Source organism: Primulina huaijiensis, chromosome 5 (genome assembly GCF_012295235.1).
Source record: "Primulina huaijiensis isolate GDHJ02 chromosome 5, ASM1229523v2, whole genome shotgun sequence".
Classification (NCBI taxonomy): domain Eukaryota; kingdom Viridiplantae; phylum Streptophyta; class Magnoliopsida; order Lamiales; family Gesneriaceae; genus Primulina; species Primulina huaijiensis.
In genome coordinates, this window is record NC_133310.1 from 19,820,851 (window position 1) to 19,839,800 (window position 18,950).

Here is an 18,950-nt window from a genome sequence, read left to right on the forward strand (position 1 = left end):
GTAAATGGAAGAACAATAACAAGAAAAATGAAATGTACTCTCTTTCAAGAGAAGGAAGCAGAGGAGAAAAAAAATGAATGCAATATATGCAGAAAATCTAATGATCAAAAGTGCTTTCTTATTGTCTTTGATCGTGTATTTATAGATCTCAATCATTAAGGACGTGTTGTTTCATTTAAGTGTTGTCCTTTAATAAAAAATTCTAATGAAAAACGTCAAAGAACACCATTTGGATGCAAGATATCATGAAAACTTGCAACTTATGATCAATTGGTACCGCTAGACACCTAGGCGCCTACCTCACAGCCTTGGAACAGTGGGGATTGGCACTAAGGCAGGTGCTAAGGTGACGCCTCCCCACAGTCCTGAAATAATCCAGGGCACTGAGAAGTGCCTCCATTGCACAACAACAAGCGCCTAGGCACCTCCAGGCAGCACTTTGGAGCTCTAATGCGCCCCTCTTAAGCGCCTCCCTTTGCATATGGTCAGTAAAGCCTTGTTTGTAAAAAATTATTAAAAACTAAATGCATTAAATACCATACATGAAGAAAATACAATAAATTACAGACAAAACATTCGATTTATCTATTTTTTAATAAAAAAATCATAAATATATTGTTTTAATCATTTATCGTTCTTCAGATATAATTTATTGTTAATTTATGTCAGGATCGAGATTAGAAATTTAGAGGGGTGAATAAATTTTCTTTGAATTGTTTTGATTGTGTTAATAATGCTGAAACTTTCTTCTTGTCGATAGAATTTTCAACAAGTCAATCAGTGTGAATTGTGCGGAAGTATACTTACTGAAACTGATTTGAACAAATGACTACTCAGATTGATGGTTAAGAAAAGATAGACTGAATGCTAAATGAACGCATGAATGTTTATGGATGTTCGGAGACTTCAATACTCCTACGTCACCCATTATTCCTCAAGAAAGGTTTGTACTAAAAGACTTTGGTAATTACAAGTGATTTGAAATTACTCACTTCGGTTAGGATTTAACAATGTATAACTGAAACTCTTAGTGAAACTAAAGACTTAGAGCAGTAGAGTTCCTTACTCACATCATATATGAATTAAACATAAGAATTATGTACACAAATATGATATTTGATATGATCAGAATCTGTCTTGTAATATTTTTGCTAAGAGCTTCGGCTTTGTTTCAGTCGAGCATTCTTGTGTTTGGGTGGTTCAACTAATCCCATATATTGTCCCAATTTTCAACGGTAACTTGTACAAAAAAATATTCGTTCATGACCGCAAATGTACTTATTTTCGATTCATCGTTTTTTCTGGTATCAGTTGACTTCTGACAGAGACTATCACTTTGATCCTTAACACTAATCGGTATAAAAAACTGTATAACTTTAGGTTACGATACTTAATCTATGATCAATAAGGTCCTTGTAACGATTTTGTTTAAAGTGATAGCTTGTCGGTTTGAATTAAGTAGAAGTCCCTTAATCAGTTTGGTAGGTTGATTTTTACGATGAATATCAGTTTGAATTATCGATCAATTAGGTTACTGATTTCAGTTTTTGTTTGAATTCAATTGTGATCTTTTTATCAAACACCAAAATTAAATGTTCCAACAATTTCTTTTAAAAAAAATAGATTAATCAAATGTTTAATCAATGATTAATTGTATTCTTCAATTGTGACGGTCTCACATATTTTTGATTGACTCGATTCATATTTATAAAAGAAAAATAATATTTTTGACTTGAAAATAATATTTTTTTATGGATCAGATCGGGATGAAGATTAATCTCACAAAATTGATATGCGAGACGATTCATATGAATTTTTATGTTTGTAAAATTAAATGAGTTTGTTAGAAGATTTTGATCAGTAGATCAATTTATTTAAGAGTAGGTCTTTTGTGAGACGATCTCACGAATCTTTATCTGTGAGACAGGTCAACCTACCGATATTCACAATAAAAAGTAATATTCTTCATGGATGACCCAAATAAGAGATCATTCTCACAAAATACGACCCGTGAGGCCGTCTCACACAATTTTTTATCTTTATTTAATTTTTCTCTATCAAATGGCCTATAGAAACACATCTATTAATTCAAAAATATTTTTTTTTGTACACGTTTCTTAAAAATTCAATCAAGAATATCTGAGTCACTACAATTAATTAACCCTTATCTGCATGGAATTTCAAGCTTCAAAGAGGTCAAATTTTCAAATGGTTTATCCACCCATTACCTAGTTAGCTAGGCCGACTTATCTACTTTTTTTTTATCCTGACATTAATTACTAAGTTATATTAAAATTTTTTTTGTCAAAATATTTTTTAAATAAAATTTCATCATTACATTTTGATGTAATTAATTTATTTTAATTAACTACGAAGATTCATGTTATTTTTAGGATTTATTTGTAATTATATGCAAAATAAAATTTCTATTTGAATAGTTAGGTATTAGTTCGTATCAGCTACAAGTTGACAAAATCAAATTTCATTTACAATTAAAATTTAATTTTTTTAATTCAAAAATGCCCTTTTCACAAATTTAACTTCTATATAAATGATGTTTTTTTTAAAAATCTTTTTTTTTATATTAAATATAAAGTCATATTTAATTTTGTTGAATATCATGACTATAGCGAGATTTCCAAAACAAAATATGTACAAATATAATATATACACATAATATTACCAAATTTCTTGTATTTATTATAATATAAGATAGATATATATAAACCCTTTTGGCTAGGGGTGGGTACGGTACGGTATACCGTACCGAAAATATCGGTATGGAAAAATCCATACCGATACCGATACCGAAAATTCGGTATACCGAACATTCGGTATACCGAATTTTCGATATGAAAAAGTTCATATCGTATACCGTACCGACACCGAAAAAATATCGGTATACCGAAAATATTTTCGGTATACTGATCTTAAAATAAAAAAAAAAATAAAAAAAATTTATTTTCGGTATTTCGGTATATACCGAAATACCGAAAAAAAAAATTTAATTACCGATACCGATATCGAAAATTTCGGTACGGTATCATACCGTACCGAAAATTTCGGTATATTGATTTTTTCGATAATTTCGGTATTTTTTCGGTACGGTATTTCGGTATTTCGATATTTCGGTATATTTTCCCAGCCCTATTTTTGGCCACTGAATATATCGATGTAAATCCAAAAAAATATATCACCCTAAAAAACAAAAATAAATATTAAACAAAAATAAACTTTATGAAATAATTAAAGGCAAACAAGTCTTTACAATATATTAAAATATTGTGAAACCAAGCAACCTATGCTCCTAAACCACTTGACTTTAACTAAAAACACCGCACAAGGATTTTGAAATTGATATGCACCAAGTTTTTTTTTTTTTTTTACAGCAATATGCACCAAGTTTTAAATTAATGAGTAAGTCTCGTACAGTCTCACAAATTTTTATTTGTGAGGCGGGTCAATTTTACTGATATTCACAATAAAAAATAATACTCTTAGCATAAAAAGTAATATTTTTTCATGGATGACCTAACTAAGAGATTCGACCCACGAAATTGATCCGTGAGACCGTCTAACAAGAGTTTTTGTGTAAATTAATTGCTTTTGATTTGAAATACTACTAATATGTTTATTTAAATATAAAAACTCTTATGAAACAAATTTTAAATCCGACCTAATTAATGAAATAGTGACAAAAATATTATTATTTTTGTATATATGAGCCGGATCGATATGTTTGACGAATATAAATCAATGAGACTGTTTCATAATAGTTTTTTTTTAAAATGATTAACTTAATCTATACTTATATTTTATAATAAATATCTATACCGCAAAATAAGATTAATTTAGTCAATATTTAATTTATTTATTACGAAAGTATATTATTGAATAGAATATAGTAATTTTTTGAATTTATCTCATTATTTTTTGTTTTATAATAAATTAACAAAACACGACATATAGATATTTAAATTTGAGCGAGAGAAAAAGAGGTGGGTTTTCGAAACCGCATACATCTACGGATAAATCTCCCCTTGGCTTACGAATTTACATAATATTTCTCTTCTAGCGGACTACTTGCATCCACCGGAAGTCTCTGAAAGTGTGTTTGTTTGTTTTCTAGGAGGAAAATTACTCATTGTGTTTATCAATTTGTGCAAATAAAGTGAAGCAGGTGATTCAAGAACCGGAAAGGCGGAACTTTTGGCATTGGGAGATAGGTGTAGCGTTAGATCTGTTCGGAAATATGATGAGTACAAGCAGGCGAAGCAGCGGCGGTTCTGGGGTACAATCTATTCCAGATGGGTCTCGGAAGATGGTGCAGAGTTTGAAGGAAATTGTGAGCTGTCCGGAGACTGAGATCTACGCTGCCCTAAAAGACTGCAATATGGACCCTAACGAGGCAGTCAATCGCCTCCTATCTCAAGGTTTTTTCTTTTTCTTTTTTTTTTTCCTGGGAAATCCCTAATCTTTTGAAGTTTTTCGATGTGACATTAATTTTGGTTGTTTGGTATCCTGTTGTTTGGGGTTTAGTGGCTTAGGAAAAATATGTATTTAGAAATTAGAGACTTGAAATATCTTTATGTTATATGAGGCTTATGTTTGAATTTATTTGGTTGATCCTCGTCTTCAAGATGTTTGAAGAAACGGTGTTAGTATTTGTCAATTGACCCTATTTCAGTCATGAAACAGAATAATGTTCCTGATTCTTGTAGTGTTTGTTGGCATGATAAGCGGCTAGCATTAGTGATTTAGTTTGCCGAGTTTCTTTCCTTTGCTTTTATTTATCTCACTCAACTTTCTGTTGCAATTTGAATCCCCTCATCTTTATGCACGTAATGACATGAAAACAAGTTATTTTTTTCTGAATTATTTACACTGTGAATTTTGGTACTTTGCTAAATCATGTAAAATAAGTGAAAGTTCCATTTCCACAGTGTGAGCGTGATGAGGGTGAGTGTTACGTGTATCAGAATGTAGGTGTTGTGCGTAGGTGTTGTAACACCCACGACAACATGCAGCGGAAATTATAGTTTAACACATTAACACGTAACTGGAATAATAACAATACGTGAGACGAGATATAAATTATGCACAAGTATAAAATACTTGTGCGGTGCCTCAAGGCAAAATAATTCACTAGAAAAAAACTTGTAAGTCTACAAAAACCAATACTAGTGAAAGAATAAAACAACTCTCTTATCAAGGCGAGTAACAAATTGCATCTTAAACCTCTAACAACCCGTATAACCAATTATACAGAGGATGCATCAACTGAGAAGTGAAAAGTCTTCAAAAATCAACACACTAATCAAAACATTGATTAGGCGTTGTCTTCAGATGTTGTCAGCACTTCACAGCAACACTTTAACAATGGCACGAGATTGGTTCGATCTCGAAAGTTCTTCGTCCGTCTTCGTCTCTCAGAATTCTCTCTCTATTTCAACTTAGTCTTCTTCTATATATAATATTCCTTTTTTTTCGGTCCTATTAATCATAGAAAAGGAATTTCATTAGGAAACAAACTCTTTTCAAATAAGGATATCATATTTTAAAGATATTATCATATCATTCATAGTCTCATATCAAATATTAAATCTACACGAGATCATATCATAAATTCGATATTATACTCATGTCTAGAAAGGCAAAACATTAAAGATATTAAAAAAGAAAATATATCAATGAATAAAATATATTAAGGAATAAAATTCCTTTCAATAAGTAATCTTGGCTAGTGCAAGGCAGGCTTGGATTTACTTGTACTTTCTTTGGGTGCATGCTAATATGTCTTCACGTGTAGATTCGTAGTTGTGTGGATTAATGTTACATTTCTGTGAAGGCAAATATTCATGTTTCCTCTCTGTTACGACTTGATTGTGTTAAGCCGTTAAGATGAAAAAGTTTCCTTTTATTGCTATGACAATGAAATTTTGTTTATCTTTCGATTGTTTTATTGTTTTTGCAGATGGTTTTACAGCGGAAACTGATTTTTTCTTAAACAGAATATTTACGTCATTCTAGCTTTTTGGCAAGTTTAAATTGCAAAACTAAACAATGTCACTTTCTGTGGTTCATTCAGCGCAAAAAAATTGTTATCTTTAGTCCTTTATTTATTTGACCTTATTTCTGATGTGGTGGTTGTAATTTTTTAGATCCTTTTCATGAGGTGAAGAGCAAACGAGAAAAGAAGAAAGAGGTTCGTGAATTTCATCAATGCTTTTCGCTGCTGGTTCTGTGGTGACTCTCCTCTTTCTTAAAATATTAATTGAGAAAAAGGCAGGTTCATCACCGTGCAGGGGTAGTTCGTTGGCTTCTTGAATTCTCAGCCATGTGTTATAAGAGTGTGGATACATCTGGGTTCACTTGGGGGCAAAGCATTCAGGAAACAAAATGATTCATTTTCTCTTCTTGAACATTGCCCTTAAAGCCATAATTGCTTGGTTTTATCACGAAGTTTTGGATTAGTAATTCATATACATATGAAAGTTGGTAATTTTGTTTTTCTTTTGTACTTTTTTTAGGGCAAAGATACTACTGAATCTAGGCCTCGTGGTACTAACAACAGTTCGAATCGAAGTGGAAAGAATGCTGTTGATCGATACCTTGGTCGTGGTAGTTCAGCACTATACAGTTCCTATGGTACTTTTTTAACTTCTGTACAATTTTTAAGTCATCAATTATAAGGATAATCGAGGACATTGAAAACCTATTGGATCATACATCTTCCTTGTCAGAGTCAGTTCCTATTCATGGAAAGGTGGCTGATAAGAAAGAGGATGGATCAACTCTGCATATGAGCTATTTATCTTCAGCTCCAGTTGTTGTCGGAAATAACAAAAGCAGTGGTCCTCCTGGTCTCAGGTTGTTCCCATTTGACCATGTCGAAGCACATCTTGTAAAGTTTGTATGAGGTTGTCTCAAGGGTCGTAAAACTTATCATTTTGAATTGACAAATGACTGTCTGGTATTCTGAAACTTTTGTTCTTGTTGGCCTTCTTAGTAGAGATGCTGCCAACTGCCCTTTTTTCCTTTTTAGTAATCCACATTCTTGCTGTTTCAGCATCTGTGATGTATTAAAAGTTGAAACCTGTTCCAACACAAATGTAAAAGACTGCACACATGCTTATTGTACTGTATTCTAGTGATCATGCACCATTTACCTTGCAATTGGATAGTTAGTTCTTAAGATTTAATTGTTTTGTTATATGCAAATCATATCTTCATTTTAGTGATGCTTTAACCTTTACACTTTCTTGTGTTTGTCTGCCTAATCTTTGATCTGAGGTTTCCAAAAACCTTAAAAAAATTTCTTTGTCAGCAGTCCTATATTTGTAGTGCTGGCTCTTTGCTTTTGATGGTCTTTCACATCCATTGCTTACCTATTTTTATTGGTCATGTGTTGCAGTGGTGTCTCCATTGACAGTGAGCCATCAGACACCCAGCTATCTTCTGGATTGCAAACTGCATGGAGCGGTGTTCCTAATCAGTTGTCTATGGCTGACATTGTGAAGATGGGTAGACCACATAATCAAGCACCTAGTGCTCCAAATGCATCTCATTATAATATGAATGACCAAAATGTCCAGGGTCCTACGACAGCTGCATTACATCAGAATCTGAGATTTTCAGAAGATCAAGTTTCTGATGTTCACGATTCAAGAGTTTCTTTGGCCCAACAGGTTCCCACCAACAATGACTGGCCAACCATTGAGAAGCCTGTCCCCAAGAACATACTTTCTTTACCGGAGTATCATGTCGATTCTGAGCTGCAATCAGAGCCATATGATGCTTCTGTCAACAGTATTAGTCAGCAGTTTGAGTCCGAAGAGGTCCAAGATGCAGAAGATGTTGTCAATCCTGGAGCAAATGATGTAGGATCTGCTTCTATCTCCGGTAGGTTGATCCAAGAGGATGAGTCAGGAGCTGCATCTATTTTTGAGAACGACTCACGTGAGAACACGGGTTCGTTCCAACATCAAGTTCGTGATTTCGAGCATCATGAAGGTGAATTTTCTTGAATTCCATTCTACTTCAGCTTTTAAATAATAGGTGTATTACTCCCTTGCAAGTTTTGTCGATTAAAGATTAATTTATACTAAAGTAGAATTTGGCATAAGCAATTAAAATTCGAAAATGTCACTAATGACTCTTGCTTAGTAAATTAAGTCATTCGATTCTATTCCTTTTTTTTTAGTTTTGCTAAATTTAAAAAAACGAATCTTTTGTTGCTTTAATCGAGGATTTCAAGATGTGTGGATATCTATGTGGCAAACTATTTTGTTTTACACCTGTGTGTTTACTAATGTTTGTGGTTCAATAAAGGTTAGTGTTTTGGAAAGCTGACTCCTTGATGTGATATTGTTTCAGATGAACCTGGTGCTTCAGTGTCATCAGTCTCCAGAAACATGGAACAATTAAATATAAAGGACGGGAGAGGATTACCATCTGAAAGAGATGGCCCATCCGTTATAATTCCTAAACATTTGCTCGTTCAAAATGTGGACTGCTCACACTTGAGCTTTGGTAGTTTCGGGTCTGGCATCAGTGCTGCACATTCTTCCGGGCCTATGACATCTGTGCCTTTAAAAATTTCTTTGGAAAAGACACATGGTGAGGCTGATTTGTCAACAGTTGGGTATACAGACTCTAGGTATATAAATTATTATCTTTTGGGAAAATGTTGTTCTTTTGCTTGTTTATATTATAAGTATTCATGCTCCAATTATTTTTCATCCCAAATTCCAATTTTGTAGCAGAAATACTGTGTATTTTGTTGATGATTCCATCCGAAATACTTCTGATGGTAATTTATTTCATACGCCTGGTGTAAGTTCTGGGAGTTATGATGCATCATCTGCATCACAGCCTGAAGATTTGAAGCCAGAGCATGCTGAAGTGGCTGATGGAAACCAGTATCTCTTTCAAGCACCCAACCCTGATTATACCTATAATGAGGTCCAACAGCTGAATGCAGCGTTCAGTCAGTCCCAAACAAGCTCCCAGATGCAAACACTTACTCCCTTTTCTAACGTTATGGTACTACTACATATTTGAGATGTTCTCTTTGAAGATGATTCTTTCGATGACTCCAGTGTCATTATGTTAGGTGTCTTAAGGTCTGAATACATTGCTTCAGTTTTGTTGTCGGCAAGTAAGAAAGGAAAATGAAAATGATTCGATTGACGTTTGTACATTCATTATCTACCCTTCTTTGGTTGGAGAAAGAAAAGATTCCATAGATTTCAAAGTTTATATACTTTCTGTGTTTGTTTGCATATATCATGTCATCTGTGTTTGTTTGCATATTATGTTATTAGGGGTTTCTATGGTTATCAACTTCTCTGCATTTAATAAGGATAAGGTTCCTACTTTATACAGTTGTATCATAGGAATCTGATACATTTAAATGCTTGTTACAGATCTTCCTTGTTTAATACTCTTCTTGCGTAGTTCTTCGACGAAATTTAAACTCTGTTTTTTTAAATATTATTGTCAATTAATCGATATAGTTGGGCATAAAGTTATAATACCTTTACGAATCTGTTGACATGAGTTATGTTGGAATCTGTTGATATCAGTTTTTTCCATGGTATTACCGTGTATTTGTGTGCCTTTGAGCTAGTTTTTTGAGGAGTTTAGGTGCTTATGATTCTCTATGTATAGTTTGCACCCATTGATTGTTTAGTAAAGTGCTCTAAGTTGGATACTGCGGGGTAGATATAGAGTTCAAGAAGTGGTGATATCTGTATGGATCTTCAATTACATTATGATGATTGAAACTTTGGTGTGTTTTCTTCCAGTTTTTTCCATTCTTCACCCACTTCAGATTTTATATCGACACTATCTCTGTGATAATCTGTTGCTTTTCTTAGTCTGTTATGCTCGTTTTTCTATTCTTATCTTATGTCATCGTTCTTTTCATTTTTAACTTCTACTCTTCTACTGGGATAAAGTTACTTTATTGTTTCTTGTATTGTTACCTTGACAGCAATCATACACAACACCATTACCAAGTACACTGCTGGCATCAAATGTACCTTCCAGTAGGGAATCTGATCTCCGGTTCTTGCCATTTTCAATGGCACAATCATTATCAGCTAAATATGGCAGTTCTGTCTCTTCTATTGGTGGCTCAGCAATTTCCATGTCTGAGGTAACCCATGTTAACTTCGTAGCTGGAACTTTTCCTGTCATTTTCCCATCCAATTGTATGCATCTTGTTACCTTTTTTTCACTTTGTTTTGGCAAACATTATTAATCTCCAAAATATTTGGATTTGCCATTTTGTGGGTTTAATTTCATAATTACTGGATTATTATATTATAATAATCTATCAAATAAGCTTGTTTTTGCATCACTGCTGCCCAAGCCCCATCATCATTGACAAATCACTTCCTTGCCTGCCACTATCAACCAATGCCTTTAACCTTCTGCTGTAGCGTTTGTCATACTCTACTGGGTAATTTTGTCTATTATTGTATTAACGAAATAACTGGACATGTACATGAATCCCGAATAACACATTGGGCATAAACAATTGTATGACCACCTTCTCATCAGAAAAATTTCAACCTCTTTAAGGGATGGCTGATAGAGTTGTGATAAAAAACTGATTGTTTCTGACCAAGTTTAGTAGCTGATTGTGTAAATGGTATCCTACAGGCTTTAAAGACTGCTGGTTTTTCATCAATGCAGTCTTCTCCACAGGCCATTTCTGGAACTAATGTTGCCGCTGGACCTCCTCTTCCTCAACACCTTACTATGAATCCATACTCTCAGCCCTCTCTTCCTTTGGGGCCATTTACCAACATGATTAGCTACCCTTTCTTGCCTCAAAGTTATGCTTACATGCCCTCTGCTTTTCAACAAGCATTTCCAGGCAACAGTACATATCATCAATCTCTGGCTGGAGTACTTCCTCAATATAAAAATAGCATTTCTGTAAGTAGTTTACCTCAGTCATCTACAATTGCTTCTGGTTATGCTGCCTTTGGGAATTCGACTGCCATTCCTGGAAACTTTCAGATGAATCCACCTTCTGTCCCATCTGGTGCAACTCTAAGTTATGATGATGCTTTGGGTTCCCAATACAAGGATAACAATCGCCCGATCTCATTACAGCAGGTATGCTGCAATGGCTTTAAGAGTGCTTAAATGGATTCTTATACATTGATGATTTTCAAGCTCCATATTTTCTCCATAGAAGTGAAGCGTATTTATTGAATCAGACTGATTGTAAGGCTTATGAAATAACTGAATTTACTTTCAGAATGATAACTCGACCTCGTGGCTTCATGGGCTTAATTCCAGAACAATGTCAGCTGTTCCAGCCAATACATTTTATAATTACCCGGGGCAAAATCAGCAATCTGGTGGATATGGGCAAAGCCAGCAGCCACCACAGAATTATGGAACTCCAGGCTACCCTAATTTCTATCATCCTCAAACTGTCGCTTCACTTGATCAGCAGCAGCAGAATCCAAGAGAAGGGTCACTTGGCAGCTCCCAAGGTCAACCTAACCTATCTCAGATTTGGCAAAACGGCTACTAATCTCACCACCTCCTGGTCTTTCCAGGCTTGCAGTGAGTTTGAAAGAGGCCTTTCAAGGAGCTCGATATGATTTGACTGGCCTCTACCCCATGCCTTCAGCTTGTATTTACGTGTTTATCATTGTTGATGCAATGTGGGCATGGGTGTTATTCGCCTGTTGGTGGAGACCCTTTTTCTGTTCCACTCTCAAATTTTTCTTAAATTTAGTTTCACCCCTTTTACTTTGAGAAATCTTATCTTGCTGACTTTGCAAACGTTGAATGTCTAATCCTGGTTCTGCATCTTTTAGAAATTGGAATCACCCCCTGTTGATATTAACTAGTTTTTGGCTGGTAATCGAGTCCCCGGTTTTTCTGGATTCGACAGCTGAGAAAGTTGCTTCTGAATTCATGTCACATCACCTACATCAATGTTAAATGTGCTGGTGTCGATAAAATCTGGCACTTAAATAATTTACTCTTTGATACGGGTATGCAGCAATCTGGTTTAGCGGAGAACTTATTAGTGGATGCTTGTATGCATCAATTAGAGAAGTATCTTAGTGCTTAGTCAACTTTGGATGAAGACGGTTTAGTTACAGAACTGGAAAGCATGTACTAGTATAATCGTTTGGACAAGAGTCGCCAGTGAACCCATCGATAAATTAGATTATGCAAGTACTCGAACTCAACTATCTGGTGGAGCAGGTTATTGAAAGAGCGATTATGTATTTATTCTTCACAAAAATATCCTCAATTAGTTAATTTTTTTAAGAGGTTATAATCATTCCCTTATGCTCGAGATTGTAGTCGATGTAATTGGCACAAACCCACAGTATACCAGCAACGTGAAGATCAAGTTGGACAGATCAAATTGAAATACTCGAGAAAGCGAGTGTGATCATGTACAGTTAGAGTTGAGTAGTCCAAACACTATCAAGATTCAAGACTATACAACATTTTCACTCATTCACACTATATGCGATATTCCAAGCATGTCAAACTAAGACTTATATTCAATGGTTTTGATGGCATCCGGGCTAACCTAAATCCTTTCTTCTGAAGTTCCCCATTCCAGATGGGGACTTTTAATGATGTGATCAACTAGAGAGGATCAACGCGAACTTTTGCATAATTTTTGTAATATGCTGAGCCATATCGAGATATTGAGAAAATATGAAGGACTTCACAAGGGTGGATCAGACATTAATCATAATTTGGTTAGTCGTCATCATTTTATAAAGAAATTTAGATTAATAGTTAGCTGAATCCAGTTTGTAAGGCCCCCAACCATGGATCCGGAGTGTGACATTTATTCTTTTGCAGCTTTCTCTCCAACAGTTTTACAACATAGAGATCAAATGCCAAAATCGTAAAATGATAACAGGCTAAAGATATAGATTTTACAAATGAATTTTGCAATTTCGTATTCTAACTCCAATCACACGGATCATGAATGACATCTTGTCATACAAGGAAACCAGGTATTCAATATCTTCGTTCCAAGCCAGAACTAAGATACATATCACCAAATCTAGGATAAATTTACCTTAAATGGGAGGCTTATGATCTTGTCAATGGCTTCTGCAAGAGGGCGGTCATATAAACTTCCCCATTCTTGACCCCGCTGGAATCCGTCTTGTTTCCCACAGCCCACTTAACCTTCTTGTACCCCAACTTACCTATCAAAGGTGTAAACACTTTCTCAAGATCTGCTCTTTTGCTGAAGAAATGATCCAAGAACAAGTACCCTCCACCCCTCAACACCCTATCCACGTCAAAAAGCAAGAACTCCATAGATGTGATGGGTATCCACCGGTTTACGGCATGCCCACACCGCACAAGATCCATCACCCCATCAAACATCGGCAGCCTCTGCTGCAAAGGCACATGGAGTGGCACTAATCCCCTAATTGCCACAGCCTCGTTATACGGCGCACCAAGATTCATTGTAGTGGTTACTACTGTAGCATTCCGCAGTTTCATTTGCGCCGCAAACGTGCCGGTACCACCACCGATGTCGAGCGCGAGACGAATGGCACTTTTAGCTGAAGCAGCTAGCTGAAAAAGCTGTGAAATTGGGAGATCAAGATCTGATTTGTAAGTCAAAAATTTTGATTGCTCGGTTTTCATGTCAAAACCCAAGTCGGGTTTCATCCCGGAAAAGCAAGAGAAAGTCTTGCAGCTGTAATGGCCGAGTAAAGCTGTCTTCTCTGGGAGAGCCGAAAAAGGGTCGGTGGGAAGTGAAGTGGGGATACTGGGAAGTGTTCTTGAAAAGCATCGGCGGCGGGGGAGAGGGTGGCAGCCGCGGAGAATGAGATCCTCGGCTATGGGAGCATCATCGGGGCAAACTGAGAAGGGTGTGTAGGTCATGTACTGGTGGAGGAGTTTGGGGTGATCTCTGCAAGAGGAGGCTATAGGTAAGATCCTGGTGGAGAGGAGAAGTTCGGAGGGGGCAGAGGCGGTGGAGGAGGGTGTTTTCTTGGTCGGTGGAGTGGAGGACTGAAGGGTGGTGAGGTGGTTGATGGTGGCTCGTATGGTGGAGAGCTGGTGGATAAGGTGGTCGGGGACAGGAGGAGCGGCGGCGGGACTGGAGTTGACGGTGGATGAGAGGTGGTATAGGGATAGAATGTTGGTGGCAACCATAGCCAGTAAGAGTAGCAGATTTAGACCCATTGTGAACCCCATGGATCTAAGATTTTCTTGATCTGCTACTCTTTTCTTCTTCTTAAATCTTAACTCACTATTACAAACTGTTATTTATGTCAACTCACACTATATAATTCTTTGTGGATTCATAGTTTATTAAATTTTTTTGATAGTTTATTAATTTTTTTGATCCATTGTGAACCCCATACAATTAGGATAGTCGATATTTAGGTTTTGTTTTGTATTCTATGAACTTCATTTTATATATAAAATATACATCAAATTTATTCACAAATAAAATATAAATAAAAAAAATTGAGATATAAATATCAACTAAGTATATTTTTTAAAAATTAAATTTCGAAAAAATTCTTAGATTTTCCAAAAATATCCATAATTAGAATCATATATATTGATTTATCTTGAATATAGAAAGATGGCAAACTGTTAAGAAATTCTTGTAGCACGAGTTTTTAAGAAGCGAGAGCAATTGGAGGGAATTGTATGAAAAGCAAGAGAGAGAACCCGGATCCGAATCACAGCGTTATTCGGACGCTAGCGCGGGCCCGTGTTCTTCCCACTTATAAATATTTCTTAATTTTCATCTTTTTGATGATTATTTTCCTCACAAGCAGTGGCTTTCTAATCTGCAGAAACTAATGGTAACAATTTCTCTTTCTCTATGATGGAAATTTCTTGTAATATATTTCTCCAATTGGTTATGAAATTTTTTGTTAGGGTTTCTTGCCACAGCTTTGTCTCATTTGTTATTTTTTTTGAATCACGATGGCGCTTTGCTTTGTCCTCCTCTTTGATACCTCGTGCTTTCTGTTCTCGAAGATTTTCTGTGCACGAACGGAAATTTTCAGTTCGTAATTTGGGAATATTGGGCATTTTGCTGATCATGTGTGTCTTGCTCATATTGTTTGCTGAATTTAAAGTTTTTTTTTTCCTTCTGAATTTCCTGTTTCGGAAAAAATTGATGATTAAACTATAAATGGACTTATATGGTGTGGACTGTGGACTTAAAAGACCTGTAGCTTAGTCTTTTTTTATTATTAGTATATTGGGGGTTGGGGTGCTTTTTGTTTTAAGCTAGTTCGAACCTAGGTCTCTGTCCTGTTGGGAGAGGTTAATGCCATTGCACCACTGGGGGGGGTGGCTGTAGCTCAGTCTTTTGGTTCCAGCTAGTTAGTTGTTTTGAAATCAGGGGCAATAAATATGTGGAAGAAAAATTAGACAGGCGGACAAATTTTGTGTTCAAATAATTCGAGGAAATCCACTCGACTTTTATGAATGCTTTTCGAATCCTATAACTGGTATTTGTTGTTATTGTCATGAATATGGTTTCAAGCTACTATTTTTCAAAATGATTTGAGATCACTTCTCCGTATCCTTCTTTTAAATAAAATCTTTTAATCCGAATACATTCTTAGAGCCTCGGATAGAATGCCTTCGTTATAGCACTGGCCTGGTACAGTATGATTCATTTGGTTAGCCCTGTTTCTCAGGAAGTTACGCTAGGTAATTTATCAGGGCTTCCAATTGAATGCCAAAAGGATCTAGATTTTGACAAGTTTGTTTCGGTTGCAAATTCTCAATAATTTGCTTACAATAATGCGTATAAAAACTCAAAATATATTCAATAATTCTGTCAAAAACTTGTACATTATGTATACATTCATGGGTTAACTTAAATCAAACTACATGGACCTAGAATAATACCTAACTAGCCCATCAATGTTACCAAATAAATAATCCATGACTTATAGATAAAAAAAAAAAAAAAATAAGGTTAAATTGGTATTAATTGAAGATAATGCGAAATCAAGCCCGAAATTAAGATTTCTACTCTTGTATTTGAGCTAAGTGGATCCACTTCGGCTCTTCCTCATTAAATTGGCTTAAGTTGCTAACTTGGTCCACCAACTCTTAAATCATCCCATTAGGACCCCTAACTCTTAAATTAATTATCCCATTATTGGATCTCAGTTAGGCTTCTTAACTTCTTGAATTTGGTCCAGTATGCCACAGTTTTGAATAATGACAGTCATGAGCTTTCCAAATGGTTGATCTCCAAATTATTGGAAATTGGAATTGGATGGTCCCCTTCAATAATTATATGGTACTGTCGAGAAAATGCAGAAAAACTGTGGATGGAAATAAGTCAAGAATCCTAGTTTCTATGTTGTAATTTAAATAGCTCCTCTGCATGAAATGACAGATTTGGATCCTCTACTATGGTTGAAAACACAGCACCTGGTGATGTGCATTTTTATACAAGATGATTAGTTGATCATCTGATGGACCTGACACAGTGTCAGATAAAATTGAAAAATTGTCGGAGGAAACGAGATGATCAACTGATCATCTCGTGTAAAAGTGCACAGCACCAGGTGCTGTGTTTTCAGCCACAACAGAGGATCCACATCCTGAAATGACCCCTTCTTCCCCTCAAGAAAGTCAAAGAAGGTGCTGTGGAAGAAAGTGAATCACATGAAATGGGAGAATGGAAAAGAAATCGGGTGAGGTGATATTGTCTAGGTAACCTTCAATTGGTTTTGTGCCATAATTTGTCAATGACGAGTTGGGAGCAAGAGAATGTTACTCCTTACTATGCAGCAGAACATCTTATTGATTTGCTATAAAAATCTTTGTGATCCCAATTTTTTGTATTTCCAGGCTGACCCAGAATTAGAGGCCATCAGGCAAAGAAGAATGCAGGAGCTAATGGCTCAGCGTGGTGGCGGCACAGTATGACTTAATATGTCCTTGCTTTGTGTCCATTTTTTAGTTTATATATGCTGATGGACTTGTTAATTTGTAGGGTAATCATCAGAACCCTGAACAGCAGAAAGTCCAGGAGGATGCTAAAAGGTGAACTCTCCCGGCTTCTTTTACTGTTTAGGTTGTTATGCAATTACTGATGTTTATGTATGTGTTGGAATATCTGAACGGAGAAATTTGATTGAGCTAGGGAGGCAGAGGAACAAAGGCAAATGATGCTTACTCAGCTGTTGACATCAGAAGCACGAGGGAGACGTACGGTGGATAATGAATCGGGCTTCATTACATTGTGTTATTTCATAATCTAAAGATCCTTCAGGGGGAATTAGTTTCTTTGTTTTGCCAACAATTTGACGTTTCACTTGCTAGTCAAATGGGTCCATTACACGAGACAAGTCTCTGTCACCAGATGTTTGTCTTAATTTATTAATTTCAATGTCTTGGCAATCATGTGCTTCACGCTCTATTCAAATTCGATATATGTTTTTTTTAAATATATTTGTGTTTGCAGTAGCTCGGATTGCACTAGTAAAACCTGAGAAGGCCAGAGGAGTTGAGGATGTTATCATAAGAGCTGCTCAAATGGGTCAGATTACTGAGAAGGTACCTACCTCTTTGCTACATGGTAATATGGTATATGCATTTCTCTCGGTGTTTGCCTGCAACCCAACGAACTCTGACTTTGATGTAGGTATCTGAGGAGAGACTCATATCATTGCTTAAACAAATCAACACACAAACTAATAAAGAAACCAAAGTAACAGTAAGTCAAATTGTCTCTAATTTTATGGCACTCTTCTCTCATTCACTGCAATCATGTGATTCATTCACTAATCATCTTATTCTGAAATATCCCAGATTAAGAGGCGCCAAAGTATTCTTGACGATGACTAGACCAGATGTAGTTCGGTGATCGACCTCTTGTTTATATGGATTGCTTGTACGATTCATACGAGATGAAGATCATGAGGGGAAAAACATCTTTCTTATGTATTTATCGATGTCTTATCTAGATTCTCCTTTCATATCATGCGTGAGATATCATACCTGGATAGACTGTGGCAGCTGTGAGTTCGAGTTTTTCTATTTCTGCTGTATTTCCAGAAAGAGGAACAAGAAATGAAAAAGGATAAAACTATGCGATGTAGAATTTGAGAACTATGCTATTGACTTGTTTAGTGTGTTTTCTCCATGGATAGGGATTTATCATACACTCTTCACGGTGCCATCCTTCTAATCAAACGGTGGCTTAGAGTACTAAAATTAATGGGATAATCTGGTGAAATCCCATAATTTTTAATGTTGCATAGCTAATTAGTCTCGTTAGGGCCAAAGATTCTATTAGATAAATGGCATCTTGGCATTCTTAAAGAGAATGTTTCATGTTCGAGAGATCCGTTTCACAAAATACGGTCTCACGAATCTTTATATGTGAGACGGGTCGATCCTATCGATATTCACAATAAAAAGTAATACTCTTAGCATAAAAAGTAATACTATTACTTTTTATGGATAACTCAAATAAGAGATCTGTCTCATAAAATACGGCCCGTGAGACCGTCTCACACAAGTTTTTGTCCTAATAATCTATAGAAAAAGTCGAAACAATGACATTATTACAAAATAACTTTTTACAACGCGTCTACTTGAATACCCGTTCTCTAAAAATTTAATTCTAAATTTACGTTTTATGTTTCAAGAAATTATTTCTTTCAAAAACCTTTCCCAAAATTATCAATTTCGTCCGATCAATAAATTGTAATTATTTATTTCATGTCAATATTAAGAATGGGTAAAAATGAAAATTAGAACCTTCAATAGAGATATTTGTTGAGCTGCCATTAATGATCAATATTTCAGATATACATAAAATAGAAGAAAACATCAATATATAGAATATTATTATTTTCAATGAATCAGCCATTAAGCCAAAATCAGGAACAAATTAATTACTCCAAACGGCTATTACTTTGCAA

The 18,950-nt window shown here is 35.5% G+C and overlaps 3 protein-coding genes across 5 annotated transcripts; 2 read left to right on the forward strand and 1 right to left on the reverse strand.

Annotated features, from left to right (window-relative positions):
* Positions 1 to 3,989: 3,989 nt before the first annotated feature.
* On the forward strand, positions 3,990 to 11,861 carry LOC140976894 (uncharacterized). Of its 2 annotated transcripts, none has more exons than XM_073441298.1 (10): positions 3,990 to 4,433; positions 6,162 to 6,205; positions 6,531 to 6,648; positions 6,744 to 6,870; positions 7,415 to 8,013; positions 8,377 to 8,659; positions 8,766 to 9,045; positions 9,998 to 10,162; positions 10,672 to 11,133; positions 11,279 to 11,861. In XM_073441298.1, the coding sequence occupies exons 1-10, from the start codon at positions 4,253 to 4,255 to the stop codon at positions 11,558 to 11,560; spliced, it is 2,541 nt and encodes an 846-aa protein (XP_073297399.1). In that variant the 5' UTR covers positions 3,990 to 4,252; the 3' UTR covers positions 11,561 to 11,861. The 2 variants fall into 2 exon arrangements, with proteins under 2 accessions (XP_073297399.1, XP_073297400.1); XM_073441299.1 differs by having other exon boundaries at positions 8,841 to 9,045.
* Positions 11,862 to 12,831: 970 nt separating this feature from the next.
* On the reverse strand, positions 12,832 to 14,289 carry LOC140976895 (probable methyltransferase At1g29790). The gene has a single exon (XM_073441301.1). The coding sequence runs from the start codon at positions 14,224 to 14,226 to the stop codon at positions 13,102 to 13,104; it is 1,125 nt and encodes a 374-aa protein (XP_073297402.1). The 5' UTR covers positions 14,227 to 14,289; the 3' UTR covers positions 12,832 to 13,101.
* Positions 14,290 to 14,654: 365 nt separating this feature from the next.
* Positions 14,655 to 18,183, forward strand: LOC140976896 (uncharacterized). Of its 2 annotated transcripts, none has more exons than XM_073441302.1 (7): positions 14,655 to 14,849; positions 16,870 to 16,941; positions 17,015 to 17,064; positions 17,165 to 17,229; positions 17,486 to 17,577; positions 17,666 to 17,737; positions 17,833 to 18,183. In XM_073441302.1, exons 1-7 carry the CDS (start codon positions 14,847 to 14,849, stop codon positions 17,866 to 17,868), a joined length of 390 nt encoding a protein of 129 aa, XP_073297403.1. In that variant the 5' UTR covers positions 14,655 to 14,846; the 3' UTR covers positions 17,869 to 18,183. The 2 variants fall into 2 exon arrangements, with proteins under 2 accessions (XP_073297403.1, XP_073297404.1); XM_073441303.1 differs by lacking the exon at positions 14,655 to 14,849 and adding an exon at positions 16,647 to 16,731.
* The last annotated feature ends 767 nt before the right edge of the window (positions 18,184 to 18,950 follow it).

What these genes read in the sequence shown, in the direction of transcription:
- LOC140976894 (XM_073441298.1), top strand. Translation starts at nt 4,253, where the DNA reads ATGATGAGTACAAGCAGGCGAAGCAGCGGCGGTTCTGGGGTACAATCT. An exon ending in CAATCGCCTCCTATCTCAAG is followed by an intron (nt 4,434 to 6,161) that starts GTTTTTTCTTTT and finishes GTAATTTTTTAG; the next exon opens with ATCCTTTTCATGAGGTGAAG. An exon ending in GTTGGGTATACAGACTCTAG is followed by an intron (nt 8,660 to 8,765) that starts GTATATAAATTA and finishes ATTTTGTAGCAG; the next exon opens with AAATACTGTGTATTTTGTTG.
- LOC140976895 (XM_073441301.1), bottom strand. Translation starts at nt 14,226, where the DNA reads ATGGGGTTCACAATGGGTCTAAATCTGCTACTCTTACTGGCTATGGTT.
- LOC140976896 (XM_073441302.1), top strand. An exon ending in CTCAGCGTGGTGGCGGCACA is followed by an intron (nt 16,942 to 17,014) that starts GTATGACTTAAT and finishes GTTAATTTGTAG; the next exon opens with GGTAATCATCAGAACCCTGA. An exon ending in TGGGTCAGATTACTGAGAAG is followed by an intron (nt 17,578 to 17,665) that starts GTACCTACCTCT and finishes ACTTTGATGTAG; the next exon opens with GTATCTGAGGAGAGACTCAT.